The 23642-nt window shown below is 40.7% G+C and overlaps 1 protein-coding gene across 1 annotated transcript in view; it reads right to left on the bottom strand.

The window, feature by feature from the left end:
- LOC139749829 (uncharacterized) overlaps positions 1-23642 on the bottom strand; it is a 57278-nt gene that overhangs the window by 2658 nt on the left and 30978 nt on the right. The window contains exon 4 of the mRNA XM_071664125.1: positions 4572-4808. Within this exon, the coding sequence (XP_071520226.1) occupies positions 4572-4808 (237 nt within the window). The remainder of the gene's footprint in view (positions 1-4571; positions 4809-23642) is intronic.

Here is a 23642-nt window from a genome sequence, read left to right as displayed (position 1 = left end):
GGACAAGTTATTTTATTTAAAGCCCTCATTATATATTTCAAGATGAGACAACTCCCTCATGACAAGTTCAGTCCTCCCAAACGTAACCAAGTTACACTTACTGTCTTCAAAAAAGTAGCAATTATACAGAGGTTTGATAAATGAGCTTTGGTGAAAAAAGTGTGCTGATATGGTATTGGTACACCCACCATCTATGACTTATGATATGGGAGAAAGTATTAAAATTCTAAACAGAAAGGAACTCCAATCAGGTATGCATTCATCCAGCTATTAATATACTGCACTGAATCAAGTGTTTCAACAGAAAATCAATACTATACTGTACTGTAAGAGATGAAAATTGTCCTATGCTTCCCATCAGCAGATAATGTCTTGTGCTCCTCACTGCCTCAGGATCATCGACAAAGAAGCTGTTACTCCCACATCAGCTATCTGCCTATCTACATACTCCACTCTAACTGTTCGAAGAGTGTTTTATCACAATACTGTACTTCTGTATATCTTAGTACTATAGAGAGTAACTCCTTTCCTTACAAATTTTTCACTGAAGTGTTATCTAACTATATTTCTGATGCCCATTCCCTTTAGAAACTCCCTCAAGGAGGTAACCATTACATATCTCCATAACTGTTGAACTCCAGAGCTGCTTCTTAGCGTTTAGTGCACTCTTAACAGGCCACTGGAAGAGGGTAACTCCAGCGCAGAGTTTTCTACTACTACTTTCTAATATTCCAGCCTAATGTTACAACTTACTAATTCTACCTAATGCTCCTACATACTAATTCTACCTGAAACTCCTGTCCAATGTTCCTACCTACTGCTCCTACCATTTTCCCAAAGGTCAGGGCTAGTGCAAAGTGCTCACTGCAAGAAAATCTAGAGTTGCAAAGTGTTATTTGTGACAAGGAAAGATTGTACGCTTGTGGACAGAATATCAGCACTGAAGTGCTCTAAAAGATATATCTTTTTATATCCATTTTTTTTAATATAAAGACAAAATAAAATATTTTGCTGAAAACCAATAAAAATTTACTTTCTCTTAAAATAAATGCTTGGCAAGAATAAACTTGAGTACAATAGGGAAAGGAGTTGACTAATAATTTTTTTCAGTATTTTCTCTTCAAAATGGATGCTGTGAATTAGTGACATCTAAATAATAAAATTAGCTTGCTTTTCCAGACTTTACTGTTTGCTGAACCTTTAGAATCCTTGAAAATGTTCACTACCTGAACTCTAAAAAAAAAAAACATTACTTCAATAAGTACTTGATCCAAAACATTCCAAACTAATTTCAACATATATATATATATATATATATGGGAGTGGGGGGCTGGAAATCCTCCCCTCTCGTTTTTTTTTTCTAATTTTCGAAAAGAAGAAACAGAGAAGGGGGCCAGGTGAGGATATTCCCTCAAAGACCCAGTCCTCTGTTCTTAACGCTACCTCGCTATTGCGGGAAATGGTGACTAGTATGAAAAATATATATATATATATATATATATATATATATATTTCATACTATTCACCATTTCCCGCATTAGCGAGGTAGCATTTAGAACACAGGACTGAGCTTTTGAGGCAATATCCTCACTTAGCCCCCTTCTCACTTCCTTCTTTTGGAAAATTGAAAACGAAAGGGAAGGATTTCCAGCCCCTGCTCCTTTCCCTTTTAGTCGCATTCTACGACATGCAGGGAATACATGGGAAGTATTCTTTCTCCCCTATCCCCAGGGATATATATATATATCTGGTGATGTTTTACCCTAAATATCATAACTAAAATAAACCATCCCTGTATGAGAAGAATACATCTGGTGAGAACCTTGCACTTTGAAATTTCTGAGACAGATTTGCAAGCAAGAAAATTAAACTTGGTAATGAGTGAAAATGTTGCTATGGCAATAAACAAAACAAGCACTGTTTATCAAGCAAGTACATACATACAAAGTGAATACCTAAACATATCACAAATAATATATAATGGGAATTAATGAACTGTAATAAGCACTTCCCTGATCATGTGCTAACAGCTTGTCCCTCCTAAACATATTCACTCTGATCAGCAACTTACCATGCTTGACCTGCCAAATTTATTGATTTCTCTGAAGCAATAATAAGAGTGAAACATATAGATGTTGAATGTGATTTTTATCATAATGTAAAAGTGATATGGAGGAAATAAGTACAAGAAAGGTGATGGCAAGCATAGCTGCACTAGATGGCTTAGGTCATCATGAAAAGAATATAAAACTGCAAAACCAACTCATGTATATAACTGAAAATCATATAAAGAATATGTAATGAATAATTGATATATCTGAAAATTACACAAATAAGCTATGTGCAGAAACCCTAACCATTATCTATCATTCACCAGGTATCATGTTACAAAGTCTCCAAAAGTGTGAAGTACGTTAAGACAATGAAACATACACTAATATGTGAGTGAATTAAGTAAACTAGGCATGCTGGTCAATATATGATATATTCTATTATGTCATCAGTGATAACAGCGCTGGTATATCATAGCGAGTGTCTTCTGTTCTGTCATCAGTAATAACACAGCTGGTATATCATAGTGAGTGTCTGAACTTTACATGTTCGTGCAGCACCAAAGAAGGTAAGCTTACTTGATTTTTTCCTAACTTATCAAGTGATAAGACTAGAATATTTTTTAATTTCTTGATAACTCACCATACTGGATACCTCTAAATTTGGGGTGCTTACAGTGTAATTTAAGGCTTAAGTGAGAGAGGGATGAAAAGTCACTCCAGATATTTGAGCAGCATTCCAGACTAGAGAGAATGAAATCCCTGCAGTATGAAGCAGTTGCTCAGAAATAATTATGGCACCAATACAGCAACCCCAAAGGTTTTGGGAAGCAAACTGTGAAGTTGATAATGTGGGCACAGAGTGGAAGATATATGGTTATACCCATCATAATGTTATAACAGGGCTAAATTGTGAGGTTCTGAAGCTGAACAGAGAGAAGCAAATAATTCTTTGAGACATTGGGAGAAACTCCATTTCAGCACTATCAAACGACTAGTTTACTGCCTCCCTAATCTAAGAAGCTGCACCTCAACTGAGGAAAAAGTGGGGAATGAATGCGAGATGAAGTGGAATTATCAGCATACAATAAATAGGGTTAAAAGTGAGGAAAGATCATTTACTGAGATATGAAAGTGAGTAGCGATAAGATAGAACCCTGACGAACCCAACTGTTGACAGGATAGGAGGAAGTCACAGTATCAATGACTATTGCAATGGAAAGGCTAGAGATGAAAATAAGTGGCAGGGAACAGAGAGAAACAGAAAGCCAGAGGGAAGAGTTTAAAAGGCAAAGACTTGTACCACACCTTGTCACAGGCATTGGAGACATCAAGCACTATGATAAATTTTGCCAAAATCACTGAAAGAAGAATCCCAGAAAGTTAATTTAAAGGGATCAACTAAATTTGGGGGGGGAGGTAAAATTAACCATATTTCTGAGGGTCTGAATCAAGTCAACATTATGGCAAGTACTTGCAAATTTTGCTAGCTTCTTTTAACATAAAATAATCTGGACTATAAATAAAAGTTTTATCTGAAAAGCTGTACTTAATCCAAACTCTGTAAATCAATTATTGACAAAGAATTAATACAGGAGCACCAAAGTGCTGTGGTAAACTTTGCACTCACAACTCATGTGAAAACAAGGGTCATGGGGGCATTAACCACAATGAAGTGTGCAGAGATGTCACTGTCACGTTAGATTACCCTTTGAAAGAGTGAGAGGTCAGCAAGATACTTTTGTTCTATTCAATAATGAAACATACAGCAAAAGATGCACTAAATCTTTTATGGTTATATTAATAAGTCAAAAATACACAAGCAGCAAATTTCTTAGAGCTGAGCTTACCAAGCACACAGTAAACATAAACACCTACAACCTGAGCTGGATTAACCTCTACAAGGTGTAGGGACTACAGCCAGCCTAGAAACCCTTTCATTCTCAATGATCATTTGAAAATATGCTAATCCTAGGTTGGTACAAAGTACCTTCACTTGATGTGTATGCGTGTCACATAAGGAACATGACCACTTTTTTGGTACATTTGACAATACTGAATAAAATCATATTTTTTCATACTTGTTCATCATTTCCTACATCAGCAAGGTAGCATCTGAAACAAACAAGAAAATGTTCTCTTTCGCTCACATCCACTCTTGCTGTCACGTATAATGCACGGTAACCACAGTCCCCTATCCACAACCAGACCCCACTGGCACTTCCTTGCTTAGTGTGAAACTGTAACCCATTAGCCCATGCCTTAAGACAGCCATGCCTACAATGGTAGCAAAACTCTGGGGAAGGGCAGAAGGGGTTTATCTTTTTCAAGCAGATGCTGTACTTATTTTTTTAATATCCCACTTTCCATGAATGGAAGTACGATGTACCTAAAATATCATGGTAACACACCTTTGCACAATCATCCAACTTTCTAAAAGAAAGCTATGTAATACAATTATACACGGAAACTTTATATATGTCAAAAGATTACCCCTAAGTATACAAAAATGTGTCTTACCTTTGGCATCCTTAAGTTTCTGTTTCTCTGCTTCACGAACCTCCTGCGAGATGTTCACCTTCAACCCAAGTGCTCCAGACACCAATCTACGAGCTAGGGATGCGGAGGTAGCAGGGCGTGGCTTATAAGGTAGAAGGGCATCAGTAATGCGCATAGCCTTTGCCTTAGATGACTTGGTAGCCAAGGCCAATGAACGGGTCTTCAAAAATGGATGGTCAACATTGAGAGCTTCTGAAGCTGTAGAAATAAAATAATATATAATCGTACTGAGATTAGGCATTAATAAATAAGAAAATAAAACAAAGGTGAAACATATGGTGAGGAGGCAGTGTGAATACTAAGAAATTATACATTTTTCATGGTATGTTGAAAATGACAATAAAATGCAGGACACAAAGCAAAATACATTATGTAAAATATAGGATATATGTCAACAGGTAGAAAGGTGTGAAAACTCTGAAATCTACATGCCAATGTGAGGACATAATGGAGAGAGTGCCATTTCAGGAAGATGAGATGAGGGGAGAAATGGGATGATCAATGCCTGTTGGATTTGTGTATCAAATCAGCTTTGCTCTACATATCCATTTCTAACTTTTCTAAATCCCTGATAAGGAAAAATCTTGCATTTTTGGTTGGCTATAACCAAAAATTAAGAAGCTATTGTTTCCACCAAGTAACAGAATACTTTGAAACATTTTGTTCACACAAAAGTACTTGGTGGTGAACCATGAAATGTGAGAGTTAATGTTCATGGATCAACACCTGTCACAAAGTAATGCTCCTCATGGACTAACACGCATCACAAAGCAATTGTTCATGGCTCAGTATTCACTATAAAACGATACTGTTCAAGGATTAGCATGGTTGTCAACCCTCACATCTCAAAGAACCACTGAGATAAGTGGAAGGTCTTGCTTCTTGCATAACCCATTCCTTATACCAATCTTAATCCTTTAAATTTAAAGTTAAACACTCATTTCATACCTGTCACTGAATCTCAGCAGTAAAGTTAAACACTCATTTCATACCTGTCACTGAATCTTGGTTGTAAAGCACTAAACTACATGAACCACATCTCGCTCAACCAACTAGCAGCAGGAGAGAGATCCTCTTTGACATTTTGATGGATACTGATCAGCCAAGAGGAGAAAACATGGGTAAGGATGTGAGAATGTTGTCTGAAATGTTATTACTGTTTCCTGACTTACTATTCCCCAATTTGATGTATAAAGAATTTGTGACAATCCTAGAATGTAAAAGGGTTCCTTGCAGTGAAATACCAGAGGCAATGCTTACCATATCACATTAGCATTGGCTGTCACATGTAATGTACCAAAACCACAGTCAACCCCGACAGTGACACCACCGCCAATGACAGGCAGGGCTCAGGTAACATAGCAATGGCCCTTCCTATGACCCCTACAAATTTATGGTATACATACTCCTATGACCTAACTTTCTAGTGACTGCTGCCAGCGAGAAGCAAAGCTCAGGCGGTAGTGTGATTCCAACTGCATGAAGAATGCCATATATCAACACCTTTCTTTATCCTCTGCACTCCTCTTGTGGCTGTCTTCATACATAATCTACAATAAGCAGCTTTAGGGAAATGTATTCTGCAATGTTATGTGCTATTTTTATGATAGAAAAGAGGATACAGTTATGCCCAACATGAGTACAATACTGAAATGATTAACTGAGGTGTTTTGAAATCTAAGTGGGAATGGATTGAAATTTGGGAAAAGATACACATTTTGAACTTCTTTTGTCTGGCAACCTTGGGACCTGGCCATTACAAGACCACAGAAAATGCTGAACAGAAACTGATCCCTAAGGGAACCCCTATGAAACCGTCTTGCCAGCTCATTCCCCATACATGTTGTGTTATCAAAGGTAGAATAAAGTTCACAATAAGAAATAATACAATTTCTTATACAATCATTAAATCAAGAACACAGTCAACTGCAATACCATCCAAACCCACCACCTAGCCAGATTTCACCTTCCATAAGGCTTTCGCCACCTTTTCTCTCTCAAACAAACCATTCTCCCTGACTCTCTGACTTTGCACACCATCCCAACCACAACACCCTACATTTGCCACTCTATCATCAAACATATTCTACAAACCTTCAAAATACTCACTCCATCTCCTCACTTCATCACTACCTGTTATCACTTTCCCCTTCACCAATGTTCTCATTTGTTTCCTTGTCTTTAGCACATTATTTACCTCCTTCCAAAACATCTTTTTATTCTCCCTAAAGTTTAATGATACTTCTCACCCCAACTCTCATTTGCCCTCGTTTTCAATCCTTACACCTTCCTCTTGACCTCCTGCCACTTTCTTTAACATGTCTCCCAGTCATTTGCACTCCTTCCTTAAAAGTATTGTCCAAACACCTCTCTTTTCTCTTTCACTAGCAACTTTACTTCCTCATTCCACCACTTGCTACTCTCTAATCTGCCCACCTCCCACCTTTCTCATGCCATATGCATCTTTTGCACATGCCATCACTGCTATCCCTGGGGATAGGAGAGAAAAAATACTTCCCACATATTACCTGTGTGTCATAGAAGGCAACTAAGGGGGGCTGGAAACCCTCCCCTCCTTGTATTTCAACTTCTAAAAAGGGAAACAGGAGTCAAATGGAGTGCTCATCCTCCTTGAAGACAGTCTGTAAGTGTGTGGATGTATCCAAAATGAGAAGTAAGGAGAGATAAGTAGTACATTTAAGGAGGGAAACCTAGATGTTCTGGCTCTGAGTGAAACAAAGCTCAAGGGTGAAGGGGAAGAATGGTTTGAAAATGTCCTACGAGTTAAGACAAGTTGGTGAGAGAACAAGAGCTAAGGAAGTTGTGGGAGTGTGTGATAGTGTAAGAAAGTAAATTCTAGATTGATGTGGGTAAAACTGAAAGTGGATGGAGAGAGATGGATGATAATTGGTGCTTAAGCACCTGGTTGTGAGAAGAAAGATCATTAGAGCCAATTGTTTTGGGAGCAGCTGAGTGAGTGTATCAGCAGCTTTGTGCACGAGACTGGGTGTTAGTGATGGGTGATTCAAATGCAAAGGTGAGTAATGTGACAGTTGAGGGTATCATTGGTGTACATGGAGTATTCAGAGTTGTGAATGAAAATGGTGAAGAGCTTGTGGATTTGTGTGCTGAAAAAGACTGGCGATTGGGAATACCTGGTTTAAAGAGAGATATACATAAGTATATGTATGTGAGTAGGAAAGATGGTCAAAGAGCATTATTGGATTATGTGTTAATTGATAGGCATGCAAAAGAGAGACCTTTGGATGTTAATGTGCTGAGATGGGATGTCTGATCACTATATTATGGAGGCAAAGGTGATGATTTGTAGAGGTTTCCAAAAAGGAAGCAAGATTGTTGGAGAGAAGAGAGTGGTAAGAGTAACTGTGGCATCAAAATGCAGAAGGTTTAATTACAAGAAAAACCTTCTTCAGCTTGCTGTAACCCTTGGCAGTATAGTAGATATTAAGCAAAGTTCACACTGCAAACAGAGTGTGAAAACAAAGACAAGCAACTGGAATATCCTGACTGGAAGAAAAAAGTAGGTATCATGGGGAAGGGGGGGTTTAAAGGCAAGGGGATAATTAAGGGACCCAGAATCAAAACTTGCGCCAGGGCAAAAAATGTTACTCCTGGGCCATGGTCATGAGTTCTGGGATAAGCCAGTGTGCTCCACTGTCCTGATGCATGCTGACCCACTGAGCCACTCAAGAACTTATAGAAGATGAGTGAAACCCAAACCAAATTTCTTAAAACTGGTATCAATATAAAAGTGCATGAATGAAATCATGCATTCTGGGCTCTTGCAAAGAAGGGAAAGATACATCTAGGAATATGCTCTTTTACTGGCATATTCTTATATCATACACTATAGATAACTCACATATGCCTTCCTATTTTCTCATTATTTATTTATTTTGTTTTGTCGCTGTCTCCCGCGTTTGCGAGGTAGCGCAAGGAAACAGACGAAAGAAATGGCCCAACCCACCCCCATACACAATGTATATACATACACGTCCACACACACAAATATACATACCTATACATCTCAATGTACACATATATATACACACACAGACACAAACATATATACCCATGCACACAATTCATACTGTCTGCCTTTATTCATTCCCATCGCCACCTTGCCACACATGGAATACCATCCCCCTCCCCCCTCATGTGTGCGAGGTAGCACTAGGAAAAGACAACAAAGGCCCCATTCGTTCACACTCAGTCTCTGGCTGTCATGCAATAATGCCCAAAACCACAGCTCCCTTTTCACATCCAGGCCCTGCACAACTTTCCATGGTTTACCCCAGACGCTTCACATGCCCTGATTCAATCCACTGACAGCACGTCAATCCCGGTATACCACATCGATCCAATTCACTCTATTCCTTGCCCTCCTTTCACCCTCCTGCATGCTCAGGCCCTGATCACACAAAATCTTTTTCACTCCAACTTTCCACCTCCAATTTGGTCTCCCACTTCTCCTTGTTCCCTCCACCTCCGACACATATATCCTCTTGGTTGATCTTTCCTCACTCATTCTCTCCATGTGCCCAAACCATTTCAAAACACCCTCTTCTGCTCTCTCAACCACGCTCTTTTTATTTCCACACATCTCTCTTACTCGATCAAACCACCTCACACCACACATTGTCCTCAAACATCTCATTTCCAGCACATCCACCCTCCTGCGCACAACTCTATCCATAGCCCACACCTCGCAACCATACAACATTGTTGGAACCACTATTCCTTCAAACATACCCATTTTTGCTTTCCGAGATAATGTTCTCGACTTCCACACATTCTTCAAGGCTCCCAGAATTTTCGCCCCCTGCCCCACCCTATGATTCACTTCCGCTTCCATGGTTCCATCTGCTGCCAGATCCACTCCCAGATATCTAAAACACTTTACTTCCTCCAGTTTTTCTCCATTCAAACTTACCTCCCAATTGACTTGACCCTCAACCCTACTGTACCTAATAACCTTGCTCTTATTCACATTTACTCTTAACTTTCTTCTTTCACACACTTTAACAAACTCAGTCACCAGCTTCTGCAGTTTCTCACATGAATCAGCCACCAGCAGTGTATCATCAGCAAACAACAACTGACTCACTTCCCAAGCTCTCTCATCCACAACAGACTTCATACTTGCCCCTCTTTCCAAAACTCTTGCATTCACCTCCCTAACAACCTATTTTCTTAAGTCTTTTAATTCTTTTTCTCATCACACATATCCATCTCTCCCTCCTCCATTTTTCACTTTCTTGCCAAGGACAACCTTGAAAAAGCACCAAATCATCCTCATACCTGCCTCAACTCTCAACCATACTTTTCTCTACTTTTTTCTGGTGTTTCAAAGCCCATTCTCTGCTCTTTCTGTCTCTCCAATTCTACAGCCACCTTATACTTTTTATCTCCCAAAATTTGTGTGCCCACTCTTGTCCTGATCATCTGTATTGTTAGCATACCATATTTTGCTAAGAATTCAACATTCCCTCTGTACCTCAATATTTCCTTCCTGATTTTTTCACCTATTACAATATACTTCTCAGTGCCTCTTATATGTTTCCTCCCCCAGCTCTTTTTCATTGCACAGTATATCTATGATTAAACTATCAAAGTATTTAAAATAGGTATTTGCTAAGCAAATACCACTTTTAGCACAGAAGTCTGCCAGAAACTCAACTTTTGCATTCCCACCAGGTACTCCCTATCCTGCTATAATTCCCTTAATTTTCCCATACTCCACTATTACATTCAAGGACTATTTTCAGTCTCATTTTTAAATTCCTTGAGCATTCACCTAACTGCTCTTTGAAGTTTTTCATCTCTACCTTACCTATTTTTGTTTCCTCACTTATAGGAGCATATGCACACATGATGGGATAGGGAGAAGGACTTGGGAAGCATGGAAATTGTTAGAAGTCATAAGTAGGCTACTGAAGGATCTCGATCCATGTACGGTGAATGAACCTGACGAGGTCTCTCCATATGTGGGGGGGGAAGTGTGCTGAAACACTTGACAGGCTGCCTGAAATGTCAAAAAAAATGTTGGAAGAGGATGCAATGCCAAGAGAGTTGAAGAAAGCAAATGCCGCACCTAATTCTAATTAACATCAAGAAACTGTACTGAATTAAAGACCAGTATCTCTGACAAGCATGGTCAGTAAAAGGCTGAAAATGACAATCAGATAGCAAATAGGAGATTTTTTTGAAAAGGAGAAACTACATAAGTGAGAGCACCACAGGCATAGAAAAAAGAGGTAACACAAAACAAATCTTTTAGACTTCCATGACAGAGTGAGCTATAATTCTAGGAAAAAGAAATGGACATGTGGATTGTATGTTCTTAAACTGTTAAAAGGTACCTGACAGCATCCCATACAAAATGACAGATTTTTAAAGCACAAAAAGTGGTAAACTAATTCGGTTTATCAAAACTTATTTCAATGGAAAGGAATGAAGGCTACATCTCAAAAATGCCATTTCTAAGTGGGCTGGGGTTAACCAGTAGCATGCAACAAGGCTCTGCTTTAATATCATTCTTATTCTTTGATCTATGTCTTGCTTGAAAGACTGGATTCACTCTTGAACATGTTTGTGAATAATGCTGAGATCATGATAGAACCTAAGAATGACAAGAATTTGTTCAACTTACAAGGTGACTTAGACAAGCTCCCGAGTTGAATGAATACATGGTTCATGAAGTTCAAAGCCAATGCTAAGTTATGAAGATGGAACACATTGAGAGAAATCCTCAATATAATCTGATAAAAATCATGCTTCATGAATTTTAGTTTGAAAGGAACTGTTTACTGGTTAATGCTTTCAGTCCTAACTACTTATGACATACATTTTCCTAACTATATGAGCCATATGCTCTGAATTTTCTCACATCTGAAGGAACTAATGATATTTTTTCTCACTAAAGTGATGAATGCCACATGTCACTAGCAACTCTAATTTGCCCATAGATATATCCAGAAGACTCAATTACCCACTAAAAACCATGGTGGGAGAAAGGGGCAGGCTCCTCTGTACAGACTTCCCCTTACTATGCTGTGTCATTGAATGAGATTTTGTGGGTGTCATTGAATGAGATTTTGTGGGGTTCTGATGATGAAATCAGCCATTCATCATGTTTAGGCATACAGTATCAGGTCATTCTGAATATAATTTTGGAAAACACTCAATCTCCAACACAGGAAAATGAAAATGAAGGATGCCACAATGGGTCATTGAACAAGCTGTGGCTTTCACCCTTTATAGGGATGAGCCATGAAAATTTAGGGGATGAACTAGCAATATGGTTCCACCTAAAATTTACATTTGGCAAAAGTGCACACAGAGGCTTTAGTTTTGTGAGAACCCCACTACCTCTGGGAACACAGCACTGGAGTTGTCCTCTGCAAGTGGCCTATCAAGGGGTGAAGCACTAAATGCTAAGAAGTCGCACTGGAGTCCACTGGTTATGCTGGAGAGTTAAAAGGATGAGCATTTGAGGATGATGGCTTTGAATGTTAATAGGATGACTGGTGAAAATGAAAGGAGGGAGCTTGTGGAGAAATTCAGAAGATATAGTTTGGATGCGCTGGGTATTAGGGACACCCATATCCTTAGGCAGGGTGTACAGGTGAAAATGGAAATGATGACTGCAAGTTGTGGGAGGAGATGGAGAGAGGAGTGGTATTGATGGGAATGAATGAAGATTATCTGAGAAAAAGGATTGAAGGATGTGCAAAGTGTGCTATCACCTAGAGAATGGCTAGAGAATGGGAGGGTGAAAAGAAAGACTGGACTTGTGAAGTAAGCATGTATGTGTATACATGCCTGTGAATATGAAAACTGTGAAAGGTAAGGATGAAATGAAGCATTTCTGGAGAATTCTGAACGTCTGTATGAATGGTTTTAAGGAGAGACAAAAGGTGGTTATAATGGGTGATGCAAATGTGAAAGTGGGTGTGATAAACTGGCAAGATAGATGGTAAATGGAGAGGGCTTGAAGTAAATGAGAATGGAAGTTTTGTGGATGTTTGTGCTGAGAAGAGATAATTCCTTGTCAAACTTTTTCCACCAAAAGATGATCCCAAGTATATGTGGATGAGAAATGATGGAAGAGCAGAGCAAAAGGTTTTGTTTAATTATGTAACAGTAGATGAAAGATTGAGAAAGGCTGTGCTGGATGCGAGAATTGCAAGAGGATTACTTGGAGATTCTAACCATTTTGCAGTTCTTGTGGGGGTGAGGATATGGGAGAACTGGACATATGGTATAAGGAAGAACGGAAGGGTAAAAGTGTTGGCAAGTGAGAAGAAGAATCAGAATGAGTGCAAGGTGATATATGAAAAAAATGCTCATGGAAAATTTAGATATATGTGCAGGAAATGTAGGAATGCAGTCATGTTTGAATGAGATGTTAAAAATGTTTAAAGAAAGAGTGTTAAAGATTAAAGAATTTGTAGTTGAATACAAGGTCATAAGATATAAAACAGGAAATGCATGGTGGACAGATGAGATTAGAAATGCTGTGTAAGAGAAGAAAAATGTATATGATAGATTGCTCAACAGGAATGCACCAGTGGAAGTTCCACAAAAAGGAGGGAAGAAGATAAGATGTGTAAACAGAATGTTCAAGAAGCTGACAGAGGAAAGCAAAGAAAGAGCAGATTAAGATTTTGAAGAAGTGAAGAAAGAAGTGAATGTATGAGTGGAAATGTTAATGTGATAAGTAAGGATAAGGAGTTGCTGAATCAAAAGGAGTAAGTGAAAGGAAGCTGGAAAGAGTATTTTGAAGAAATGATGTATGTGAAAGAAAGTGAAGCAGAAAGTGTTACATGCATGGGTATGGGGAACAAAAGAAAAAGGATGCAATTAGTAACATTCAATGATGAGGTGAGGGGATGGAGTGAGTACTTTAAAGAATTTTTGCTTATGTTTGATGGCAGGGTGACTGGTGTAGGGTGCTTGTGATGGGAGGTAAGCAAAGTGAGAGGGTCGTGGCAAGCGGTTCAGTAAAGAAAGAAGAGGTGGAGAAGCCTTGCACAAATTGAATGTGGCAAAGAAGCTGTAGTGGATGGTATTGCCATTTAATTTCTTACAAAAGGGAGTGGCTGTTTTCTTGATTATTCAGTTGGGATCTTTAATGTATGCATGGATTAAGGTTTGAGGTGCCTGAGGATTAGCGGAATGCAGAATACATTAGTGCCATTGTATAAATGCAAGTGGGACCAAAGGTGACTGTCTGAATTACAGCAGCTGAAGGTATAATTTTGTTGATGGTACCTTTTAAGTTGTATGAGAGTGTGGTGACATGCACAGAGCAGCAGATTGGGGAGTAGTAGACATTCCTGATCTCAGATGATGGAATGTCTCAAGATTGCAGTTGATATAGATGTTAGATATGGTATGAGAAAGATCTGATGATAGTGGTGACATGACTTCAGTTTAAACAGTCAGTGAAAATGACACCATGAAGTTTGAAGTCTTTGACAACCTGCAGGACATCAAGGCCTAGTGTGATGTCACAGGGTAGGATGTCTGCCACCCAGGTTGATGAGCATCATCACAGTCTTGGTATGACTGATTGTGGCATCATCGGCAGTAGTCTACTCCTGAAGGTTGCTGATGGCATCCTGAAAATCAGTGAAGTCATGGAGTTGCTGTTGATAGTAATATCAAAGGTGGTGTCACCGATAAGGATGAGGAAGCAGAGTGGCACCATCTTAGTGCCCTGTGGGACAATGCAAGTGAGGACAATGCAAGGTGGAGGTAACCCCTGAAAGCAGATGGTCATCTAGTCAGGAAGTCTGCCTGCCGTGAGACAGGACATCTCCATAGTCCCAGGCCAACAGCCTTCTATATGATGATGTTATGATCGACCAAGTTGAAAGTCTCAGTGAAGTCTAGAAGGATGACAAAAGAGTGGTGGAAAAAGACTTCATGTTTCCAAAGTGCTGAGCTGAGGGTCTACTGAATCAGCAAAGTCAGCACAGACCCAGTCAAACAAAACTTTCCCAAATTAGACTAGAGATAGGAGTGATGGCAACAGGGAATAACTTATTAAGAGACTCTAGCAGATCTGGTAGTGGATTGATACATGGTGTCTTCCAAACTGTGGAACATTCAGAGTGTCTGAATGAAGCACTATTGTGCCAGTAGGGATGCAGCTAATTCATCAAGAAAATTCCTTGTACAGTTTCACAGGAAGATCTATAGGTGTGGTTGAATGTTTGGCTTTAAGGAGCTGAAGGTATCTAGCTAGCTACCTTATATTCCTATGTTGTCTTTCGGGAAGACGAGGTTGGTAGGTATGCTGGGAGCTGATGTATTGTGGTAATAACCGGCAAATACTGGCAATTTAAGATGTGTGTATCAGTGTCTGGGAGATCAATCTGGTTTCTGGTAAGAGCATAGGCCAAATCATTTTCCCTTGGGTTACAAATCCTTACATTTTCTCCATCAAACATTGTTTTAACAACTCATTTGAAAACTTAAGCAACATGGAAAGCATACAATGTGTTATTTCAACACATTTTGATTGGTTTTGGCACATTTCAGAATTTTGTCACAGCCCAAGCTGTTGACGTCTACAGTCTGGGTCTGATGCTCTGTACATGCCTTCACCCTTTAAATCAATATCCTCCCATATAATTTCCCAGGAATACTCAACAATCTTATACCTCTGTAATTTGAACACTCACCTTTATCCCCTTTGCCTTTGTACAATAGCATGCCATGCATTCCTCCAATCCTCAGGCACTTCACCATGAGTCATACATACACTGAATATCCTCACCAACCAGTCAACACAGTCATCCCTTTTCTAATAAATTCCACTGCAATACCACCCAAACCCGCCGCCTTGCCGGCTTTCATCTTAAGCAAAGCTTTCACTACCTCTTCTCTGTTTACCAAATCATTCTCCCTGACCCTCTCACTTCGCACACCACCTTGACCAAAACACCCTATATCTGCCACTCTATCATCAAACACATTCAACAAACCTTCAAAATACTCACTCTGTCTCCTTCTCACATCACCACTACTTGTTATTACCTCCCCATTAGCCCCCTTCACAGATGTTCCCATTTGTTCTTGTCTTAAGCACTTGGTTTACTTCCTTCCAAAACATCTTTTTATTCTCCCTAAAATTTAATGATACCCTCTCACCCCAACTCTCATTTGCCCTCTTTTTCACCTCTTGCACCTTTCTCTTGATCTCCTGCCTCTTTCTCTTATACATCTCCCAGTCATTTGCACTATTTCCCGGCAAAAATCTACCAAATGCCTCTCTCTTCTCTTTCACTAACAATCTTACTTCTTCATCCCAACACTCGCTACCCTTTCTAATCTGCCCACCTCCCACCTTTCTCATGCCACAAGCATCTTTTGCACAAGCCATCACTGCTTCCCTAAATACATCACATTCCTCCCCAACTCCCTTTATGTCCTTTGCTCTCACCTTTTTCCATTCTGCACTCAGTCTCTCCTGGTATATATATGGTGAGGTGCCTGAGGATTGGAGGAATGCTTGCAAAAAGGCAAAGGAGATAAAAGTAAGTGCTCAAATTACAGAGGTATAAGTTTGTTGAGTATTCCTGAGAAATTATATGCGAGGGTATTGGTTGAGAGGGTGAAGGCATGCACAGAGCATCAGATTGAGGAAGAGCAGTGTGGTTTCAGAAGTGGTAGAGGATGTGTGGATCAGGTGTTTGCTTTGAAGAATGTACGTGAGAAATACTTAGAAAAGCAAATGGATTTGTATGTAGCATTTATGGATCTGGAGGAGGTATATGATAAGAGTTGATAGAGATGCTATGTGGAAGGTATTAAGAATATATGGTGAGGGGGGGGCAAGTTGTTAGAAGCAGTGAAAAGTTTCTATCGTGGATGTAAGGCATGTGTACATGTAGGAAGAGAGGAAAGTGACTGGTTCTCAGTGAATGTTGGTTTGCGGCAGGGGTGTGTGATGTCTCCATGGTTGTTTAAGTTGTTCATGGATGGGGTTGTTCGGGAGGTGAATGCAAGAGTTTTGGAAAAAGGGACAAGTATGCAGTCTGTTGTGGATGAGAGAGCTTGGGAAGTGTCAGTTGTTGTTCGCTGATGATACAGCGCTGGTGGCTGTTTCGTGTGAGAAACTGCAGAAGCTGGTGACTGAGTTTGGTAAAGTGTGTGGAAGAAGAAAGCTGAGAGTAAATGTGAATAAGAGCAAGGTTATTAGGTACAGTAGGGTTGAGGGACAAGTCAATTGGGAGGTAAGTTTGAATGGAGAAAAACTGGAGGAAGTGAAGTGTTTTAGATATCTGGGAGTGGATTTGGCAGTGGATGGAACCATGGAAGCAGAAGTGAATCATAGGGAGGGGGCAAAAGTTCTGGGAGCGTTGAAGAATGTGTGGAAGTCGAGAACATTATCTCGGAAAGCAAAAATGGGTATGTTTGAAGGAATAGTGGTTCCAACAATGTTATATGGCTGAGAGGCGTGGAATATAGATAGAGTTGTGCAGAGGAGGGTGGATGAGGACAATATGTGGTGTGAGGTGGTTTGATCGAGTAAGTAATAATAGGGTAAGAGAGATGTGTGGTGATAAAAAGAATGTGGTTGAGAGAGCAGAAGAGGGTGTTTTGAAATGGTTTGGTCACATGGAGAGAATGAGTGAGGAAAGATTGACCAAGAGGATATATGTGTCAGAGGTGGAGGGAACGAGGAGAAGTGGGAGACCAAATTGGAGGTGGAAAGATGGAGTGAAAAAGATTTTGAGTGATCGGGGCCTGAACATGCAGGAGGGTGAAAGGCGTGCAAGGAACAGATTGAATTGGAACGATGTGGTATACCGGGGTCGACGTGCTATCAATGGATTGAACCAGGGCGTGTGAAGCGTCTGGAGTAAACCATGGAAAGTTCTGTGGGGCCTGGATGTGGAAAGGGAGCTGTGCTTTCGGTGCATTATTACATGATAGCTAGAGACTGAGTGTGAATGAATGTGGCCTTTGTTTTTTCCTAGCGCTACCTCACACACATGAGGGGAAGGGAGTTGTTCTTTCATGTGTGGCGGGGTGGCGATGGGAATGAATAAAGGCAGACAGTATGAATGATATACATGGGTATATATGTATATGTCTGTGTGTGTATATATATATATATATATATATATTTATATATATATATATATATATATATATATATATATATATATATATATATATGGATAAGAGCAAGGTTATTAGGTACAGTAGGGTTGAGGGTCAAGTCAATTGGGGGGTGAGTTTGAATGGTGAAAAACTGGAGGAAGTGAAGTGTTTTAGATATCTTGGAGTGGATCTGTCAGCGGATGGAACCATGGAAGCGGAAGTGGATCATAGGGTGGGGGAGGGGGCGAAAATTTTGGGAGCCTTGAAAAATGTGTGGAAGTCGAGAACATTATCCCGGAAAGCAAAAATGGGTATGTTTGAAGGAATAGTAGTTCCAACAATGTTGTATGGTTGCGAGGCGTGGGCTATGGATAGAGTTGTGCGCAGGAGGATGGATGTGCTGGAAATGAGATGTTTGAGGACAATGTGTGGTGTGAGGTGGTTTGATCGAGTAAGTAACGTAAGGGTAAGAGAGATGTGTGGAAATAAAAAGAGCGTGGTTGAGAGAGCAGAAGAGGGTGTTTTAAAATGGTTTGGGCACATGGAGAGAATGAGTGAGGAAAGATTGACCAAGAGGATATATGTGTCGGAGGTGGAGGGAACGAGGGGAAGAGGGAGACCAAATTGGAGGTGGAAGGATGGAGTGAAAGAGATTTTGTGTGATCGGGGCCTGAACATGCAGGAGGGTGAAAGGAGGGCAAGGAATAGAGTGAATTGGAGCGATGTGGTATACAGGGGTTGACGTGCTGTCAGTGGATTGAATCAAGGCATGTGAAGCGTCCGGGGTAAACCATGGAAAGCTGTGTAGGTATGTATATTTGTGTGTGTGGACGTGTGTATGTACATGTGTATGGGGGGGGTTGGGCCATTTCTTTCGTCTGTTTCCTTGCGCTACCTCGCAAACGCGGGAGACAGCGACAAAGTATAAAAAAAAAAAAAAAAAAAAAAAAAAAAAAAAAAAATTAATAATAATAATATTTTTTTTTTTTTTTTTTATACTTTGTCGATGTCTCCCGCGTTTGCGAGGTAGCGCAAGGAAACAGACGAAAGAAATGGCCCAACCCCCCCCATACACATGTATATACATACGTCCACACACGCAAATATACATACCTACACAGCTTTCCTTAGTTTACCCCAGACGCTTCACATGCCTTGATTCAATCCACTGACAGCACGTCAACCCCGGTATACCACATCGCTCCAATTCACTCTATTCCTTGCCCTCCTTTCACCCTCCTGCATGTTCAGGCCCCGATCACACAAAATCTTTTTCACTCCATCTTTCCACCTCCAATTTGGTCTCCCTCTTCTCCTCGTTCCCTCCACCTCCGACACATATATCCTCTTGGTCAATCTTTCCTCACTCATTCTCTCCATGTGCCCAAACCACTTCAAAACACCCTCTTCTGCTCTCTCAACCACGCTCCTTTTTTATTTCCACACATCTCTCTTACCCTTACGTTACTCACTCGATCAAACCACCTCACACCACACATTGTCCTCAAACATCTCATTTCCATCACATCCATCCTCCTGCGCACAACTCTATCCATAGCCCACGCCTCGCAACCATACAACATTGTTGGAACCACTATTCCTTCAAACATACCCATTTTTGCTTTCCGAGATAATGTTCTCGACTTCCACACATTCTTCAAGGCCCCCAGAATTTTCGCCCCCTCCCCCACCCTATGATCCACTTCCGCTTCCATGGTTCCATCCGCTGCCAGATCCACTCCCAGATATCTAAAACACTTTACTTCCTCCAGTTTTTCTCCATTCAAACTCACCTCCCAATTGACTTGACCCTCAACCCTACTGTACCTAATAACCTTGCTCTTATTCACATTTACTCTTAACTTTCTTCTTCCACACACTTTACCAAACTCAGTCACCAGCTTCTGCAGTTTCTCACATGAATCAGCCACCAGCGCTGTATCATCAGCGAACAACAACTGACTCACTTCCTAATAATAATAGGGTTCAGGGTCAAGTCAATTGGGAGGTAAGTTTGAATGGAGAAAAACTGGAGGAAGAAAAGTGTTTAAGATATCTGGGAGTGGATCTGGCAGCGTATGGAACCATAGAAGCGGAAGTGAATCATAGGGTGGGGGAGGGGGCGAAAATCCTGGGAGCCTTGAAGAATGTGTGGAAGTCGAGAACATTATCTCGGAAAGCAAAAATGGGTATGTTTGAAGGAATAGTGGTTCCAACAATGTTGTATGATTGCGAGGAGTGGGCTATGGATAGAGTTGTGCGCAGGAGGGTGGATGTGCTGGAAATGAGATGTTTGAGGACAATGTGTGGTGTGAGGTGGTTTGATCGAGTAAGTAATGTAAGGGTAAGAGAGAGGTGTGGAAATAAAAAGAGCATGGTTGAGAGAGCAGAAGAGGGTGTTTTGAAATGGTTTGGGCACATGGAGAGAATGAGTGAAGAAAGACTGACCAAGAGGATATGTGTGTCGGAGGTGGAGGGAACGAGGAGAAGGGGGAGACCAAATTGGAGGTTGAAAGATGGAGTGAAAAAGATTTTGTGTGATCGGGGCCTGAACATGCAGGAGGGTGAAAGGAGGACAAGGAATAGAGTGAAATGGATCGATGTGGTATACCGGGGTTGACGTGCTGTCAGTGGATTGAATCAGGGCATGTGAAGCGTCTGGGGTAAACCATGGAAAGTTGTGTGGGGCATGGATGTGGAAAGGGAGCTGTGGTTTCGGGCATTATTGCATGACAGCTAGAGACTGAGTGTGAACGAATGGGGCCTTTGTTGTCTTTTCCTAGTGCTACCTTGCACACATGAGGGGGGAGGGGGATGGTATTCCATGTGTGGCGAGGTGGCGATGGAAATGAATAAAGGCAGACATTGTGAATTGTGTGCATGGGTATGTCTGTGTGTGTATATATATGTGTACATTGAGATGTATAGGTATGTATATTTGCGTGTGTGGACGTGTATGTATATACATTGTGTATGGGGGTGGGTTGGGCCATTTCTTTCATCTGTTTCTTTGCGCTACCTTGCAAATGCGGGAGACAGCGACAAAGCAAAATAATAATAATGATATTGATAATAATAATAATATATATATAAATATTTTTTTTTTTGCTTTGTTGTTAGAAGCAGTGAAAAGTTTTTATCGAGGATGTAAGGCATGTGTACATGTAGGAAGAGAGGAAAGTGATTGGTTCTCAGTGAATGTAGGTTTGCGGCAGGGGTGTGTGATGTCTCCATGGTTGTTTAATTTGTTTATGGATGGGGTTGTTAGGGAGGTAAATGCAAGAGTTTTGGAAAGAGGGGCAAGTATGAAGTCTGTTGGGGATGAGAGAGCTTGGGAAGTGAGTCAGTTGTTGTTCGCTGATGACACAGCGCTGGTGGCTGATTCATGTGTGAAACTGCAGAAGCTGGTGACTGAGTTTGGTAAAGTGTGTGGAAGAAGAAAGTTAAGAGTAAATGTGAATAAGAGCAAGGTTATTAGGTACAGTAGGGTTGAGGGTCAAGTCAATTGGGAGGTGAGTTTGAATGGAGAAAAACTGGAGGAAGTGAAGTGTTTTAGATATCTGGGAGTGGATCTGGCAGCGGATGGAACCATGGAAGCGGAAGTGGATCATAGGGTGGGGGAGGGGGCGAAAATTCTGGGGGCCTTGAAGAATGTGTGGAAGTCGAGAACATTATCTCGGAAAGCAAAAATGGGTATGTTTGAAGGAATAGTGGTTCCAACAATGTTGTATGGTTGCGAGACGTGGGCTATGGATAGAGTTGTGCGCAGGAGGATGGATGTGCTGGAAATGAGATGTTTGAGGACAATGTGTGGTGTGAGGTGGTTTGATCGAGAGAGTAACGTAAGGGTAAGAGAGATGTGTGGAAATAAAAAGAGCGTGGTTGAGAGAGCAGAAGAGGGTGTACCACATCGCTCCAATTCACTCTGTTCTTTGCCCTCCTTTCACCCTCCTGCATGTTCAGGCCCCGATCACACAAAATCTTTTTCACTCCATCTTTCCACCTCCAATTTGGTCTCCCTCTTCTCCTCGTTCCCTCCACCTCCGACACATATATATCCTCTTGGTCAATCTTTCCTCACTCATTCTCTCCATGTGACCAAACCATTTCAAAACACCCTCTTCTGCTCTCTCAACCACGCTCTTTTTATTTCCACACATCTCTCTTACCCTTACGTTACTTACTCGATCAAACCACCTCACACCACACATTGTCCTCAAACATCTCATTTCCAGCACATCCACCCTCCTGCGCACAACTCTATCCATAGTCCACGCCTCGCAACCATACAACATTGTTGGAACCACTATTCCTTCAAACATACCCATTTTTGCTTTCCGAGATAATGTTCTCGACTTCCACACATTCTTCAAGGCTCCCAGAATTTTCGCCCCCTCCCCCACCCTATGATCCACTTCCGCTTCCATGGTTCCATCCGCTGCCAGATCCACTCCCAGATATCTAAAACACTTCACTTCCTCCAGTTTTTCTCCATTCAAACTCACCTCCCAATTGACTTGACCCTCAACCCTACTGTACCTAATAACCTTGCTCTTATTCACATTTACTCTTAACTTTCTTCTTCCACACACTTTACCAAACTCAGTCACCAGCTTCTGCAGTTTCTCACATGAATCAGCCACCAGCGCTGTATCATCAGCGAACAACAACTGACTCACTTCCCAAGCTCTCTCATCCCCAACAGACTTCATACTTGCCCCTCTTTCCAAAACTCTTGCATTCACCTCCCTAACAACCCCATCCATAAACAAATTAAACAACCATGGAAACATCACACACCCCTGCCGCAAACCTACATTCACTGAGAACCAATCACTTTCCTCTCTTCCTACACGTACACATGCCTTACATCCTCGATAAAAACTTTTCACTGCTTCTAACAACTTGCCTCCCACACCATATATTCTTAATACCTTCCATATATATATATATATATATATATATATATATATATATATATGGAAAGTTGTGTGGGGCCTGGATGTGGAAAGGGAGCTGTGGTTTTGGACATTATTGCATGACAGCTAGAGACTTAGTGTGAACGAATGGGGCCCTTGTTGTCTTTTCCTAGCGCTACCTCGCACACATGAGGGGGGAGGGGGATGGTATTCCATGTGTGGCGAGGTGGCGATGGAAATGAATAAAGGCAGACAGTGTGAATTGTGTGCATGGGTATATATGTATGTGTCTGTGTGTGTATATATTTGTGTACAATGAGATGTATAGGTATGTATATTTGCGTGTGTGGATGTGTATGTATACACATGTGTATCGGGGTGGGTTGGGCCATTTTTTTCGTCTGTTTCCTTGCACTATCTCGCAAACGCGGGAGACAGCGACAAAGCAAAATAATATAAATAAATATATATAGTGTTAATGAGATGGCCCTGATTAGGGCCTCAACTTCCAGTTCCATCTCAACTATAAAAATGTTCATGGATAAGAAAATATTTAACATGCTGTTCATGTTCTCAATAGGACCACAGCTACAATACGCAATTCAAGTTTGGTTACTGTAACTGGCCATGCACAAAGAGTTGACAGAAAAAGTCCAGGGAAGAGCAACAAAGATGACACCAGAATTGAGAGAGCTGAGTTGAAAGGTTTCAGACCTTAAACTTCTCCATCATGGAAGACTGAGGGGTGACCTGATCATAACCATTACATTTTTAATCAACATTGATGATGAAGAGAGTCAAGACATCTTTTAAAGATGTAGGGTTAGAAAAACCAGAGGAGATAAGATGAAATTAAAGAAAATAACATAAAAAAAGTAATGAAATATTTTCATGGTAAAAGAGTGGTGCATGAATGTAATAAACTGAATGAGGAAATAGTAAATGCAACCAGCATACATGTTTAAAAAAT

The sequence above is a fragment of the Panulirus ornatus genome, chromosome 8 (assembly GCF_036320965.1).
Source record: "Panulirus ornatus isolate Po-2019 chromosome 8, ASM3632096v1, whole genome shotgun sequence".
Taxonomy (NCBI): domain Eukaryota; kingdom Metazoa; phylum Arthropoda; class Malacostraca; order Decapoda; family Palinuridae; genus Panulirus; species Panulirus ornatus.
Note: the sequence above shows the minus strand (reverse complement) of the source record. Positions and strands in the feature narration are given on the sequence as shown.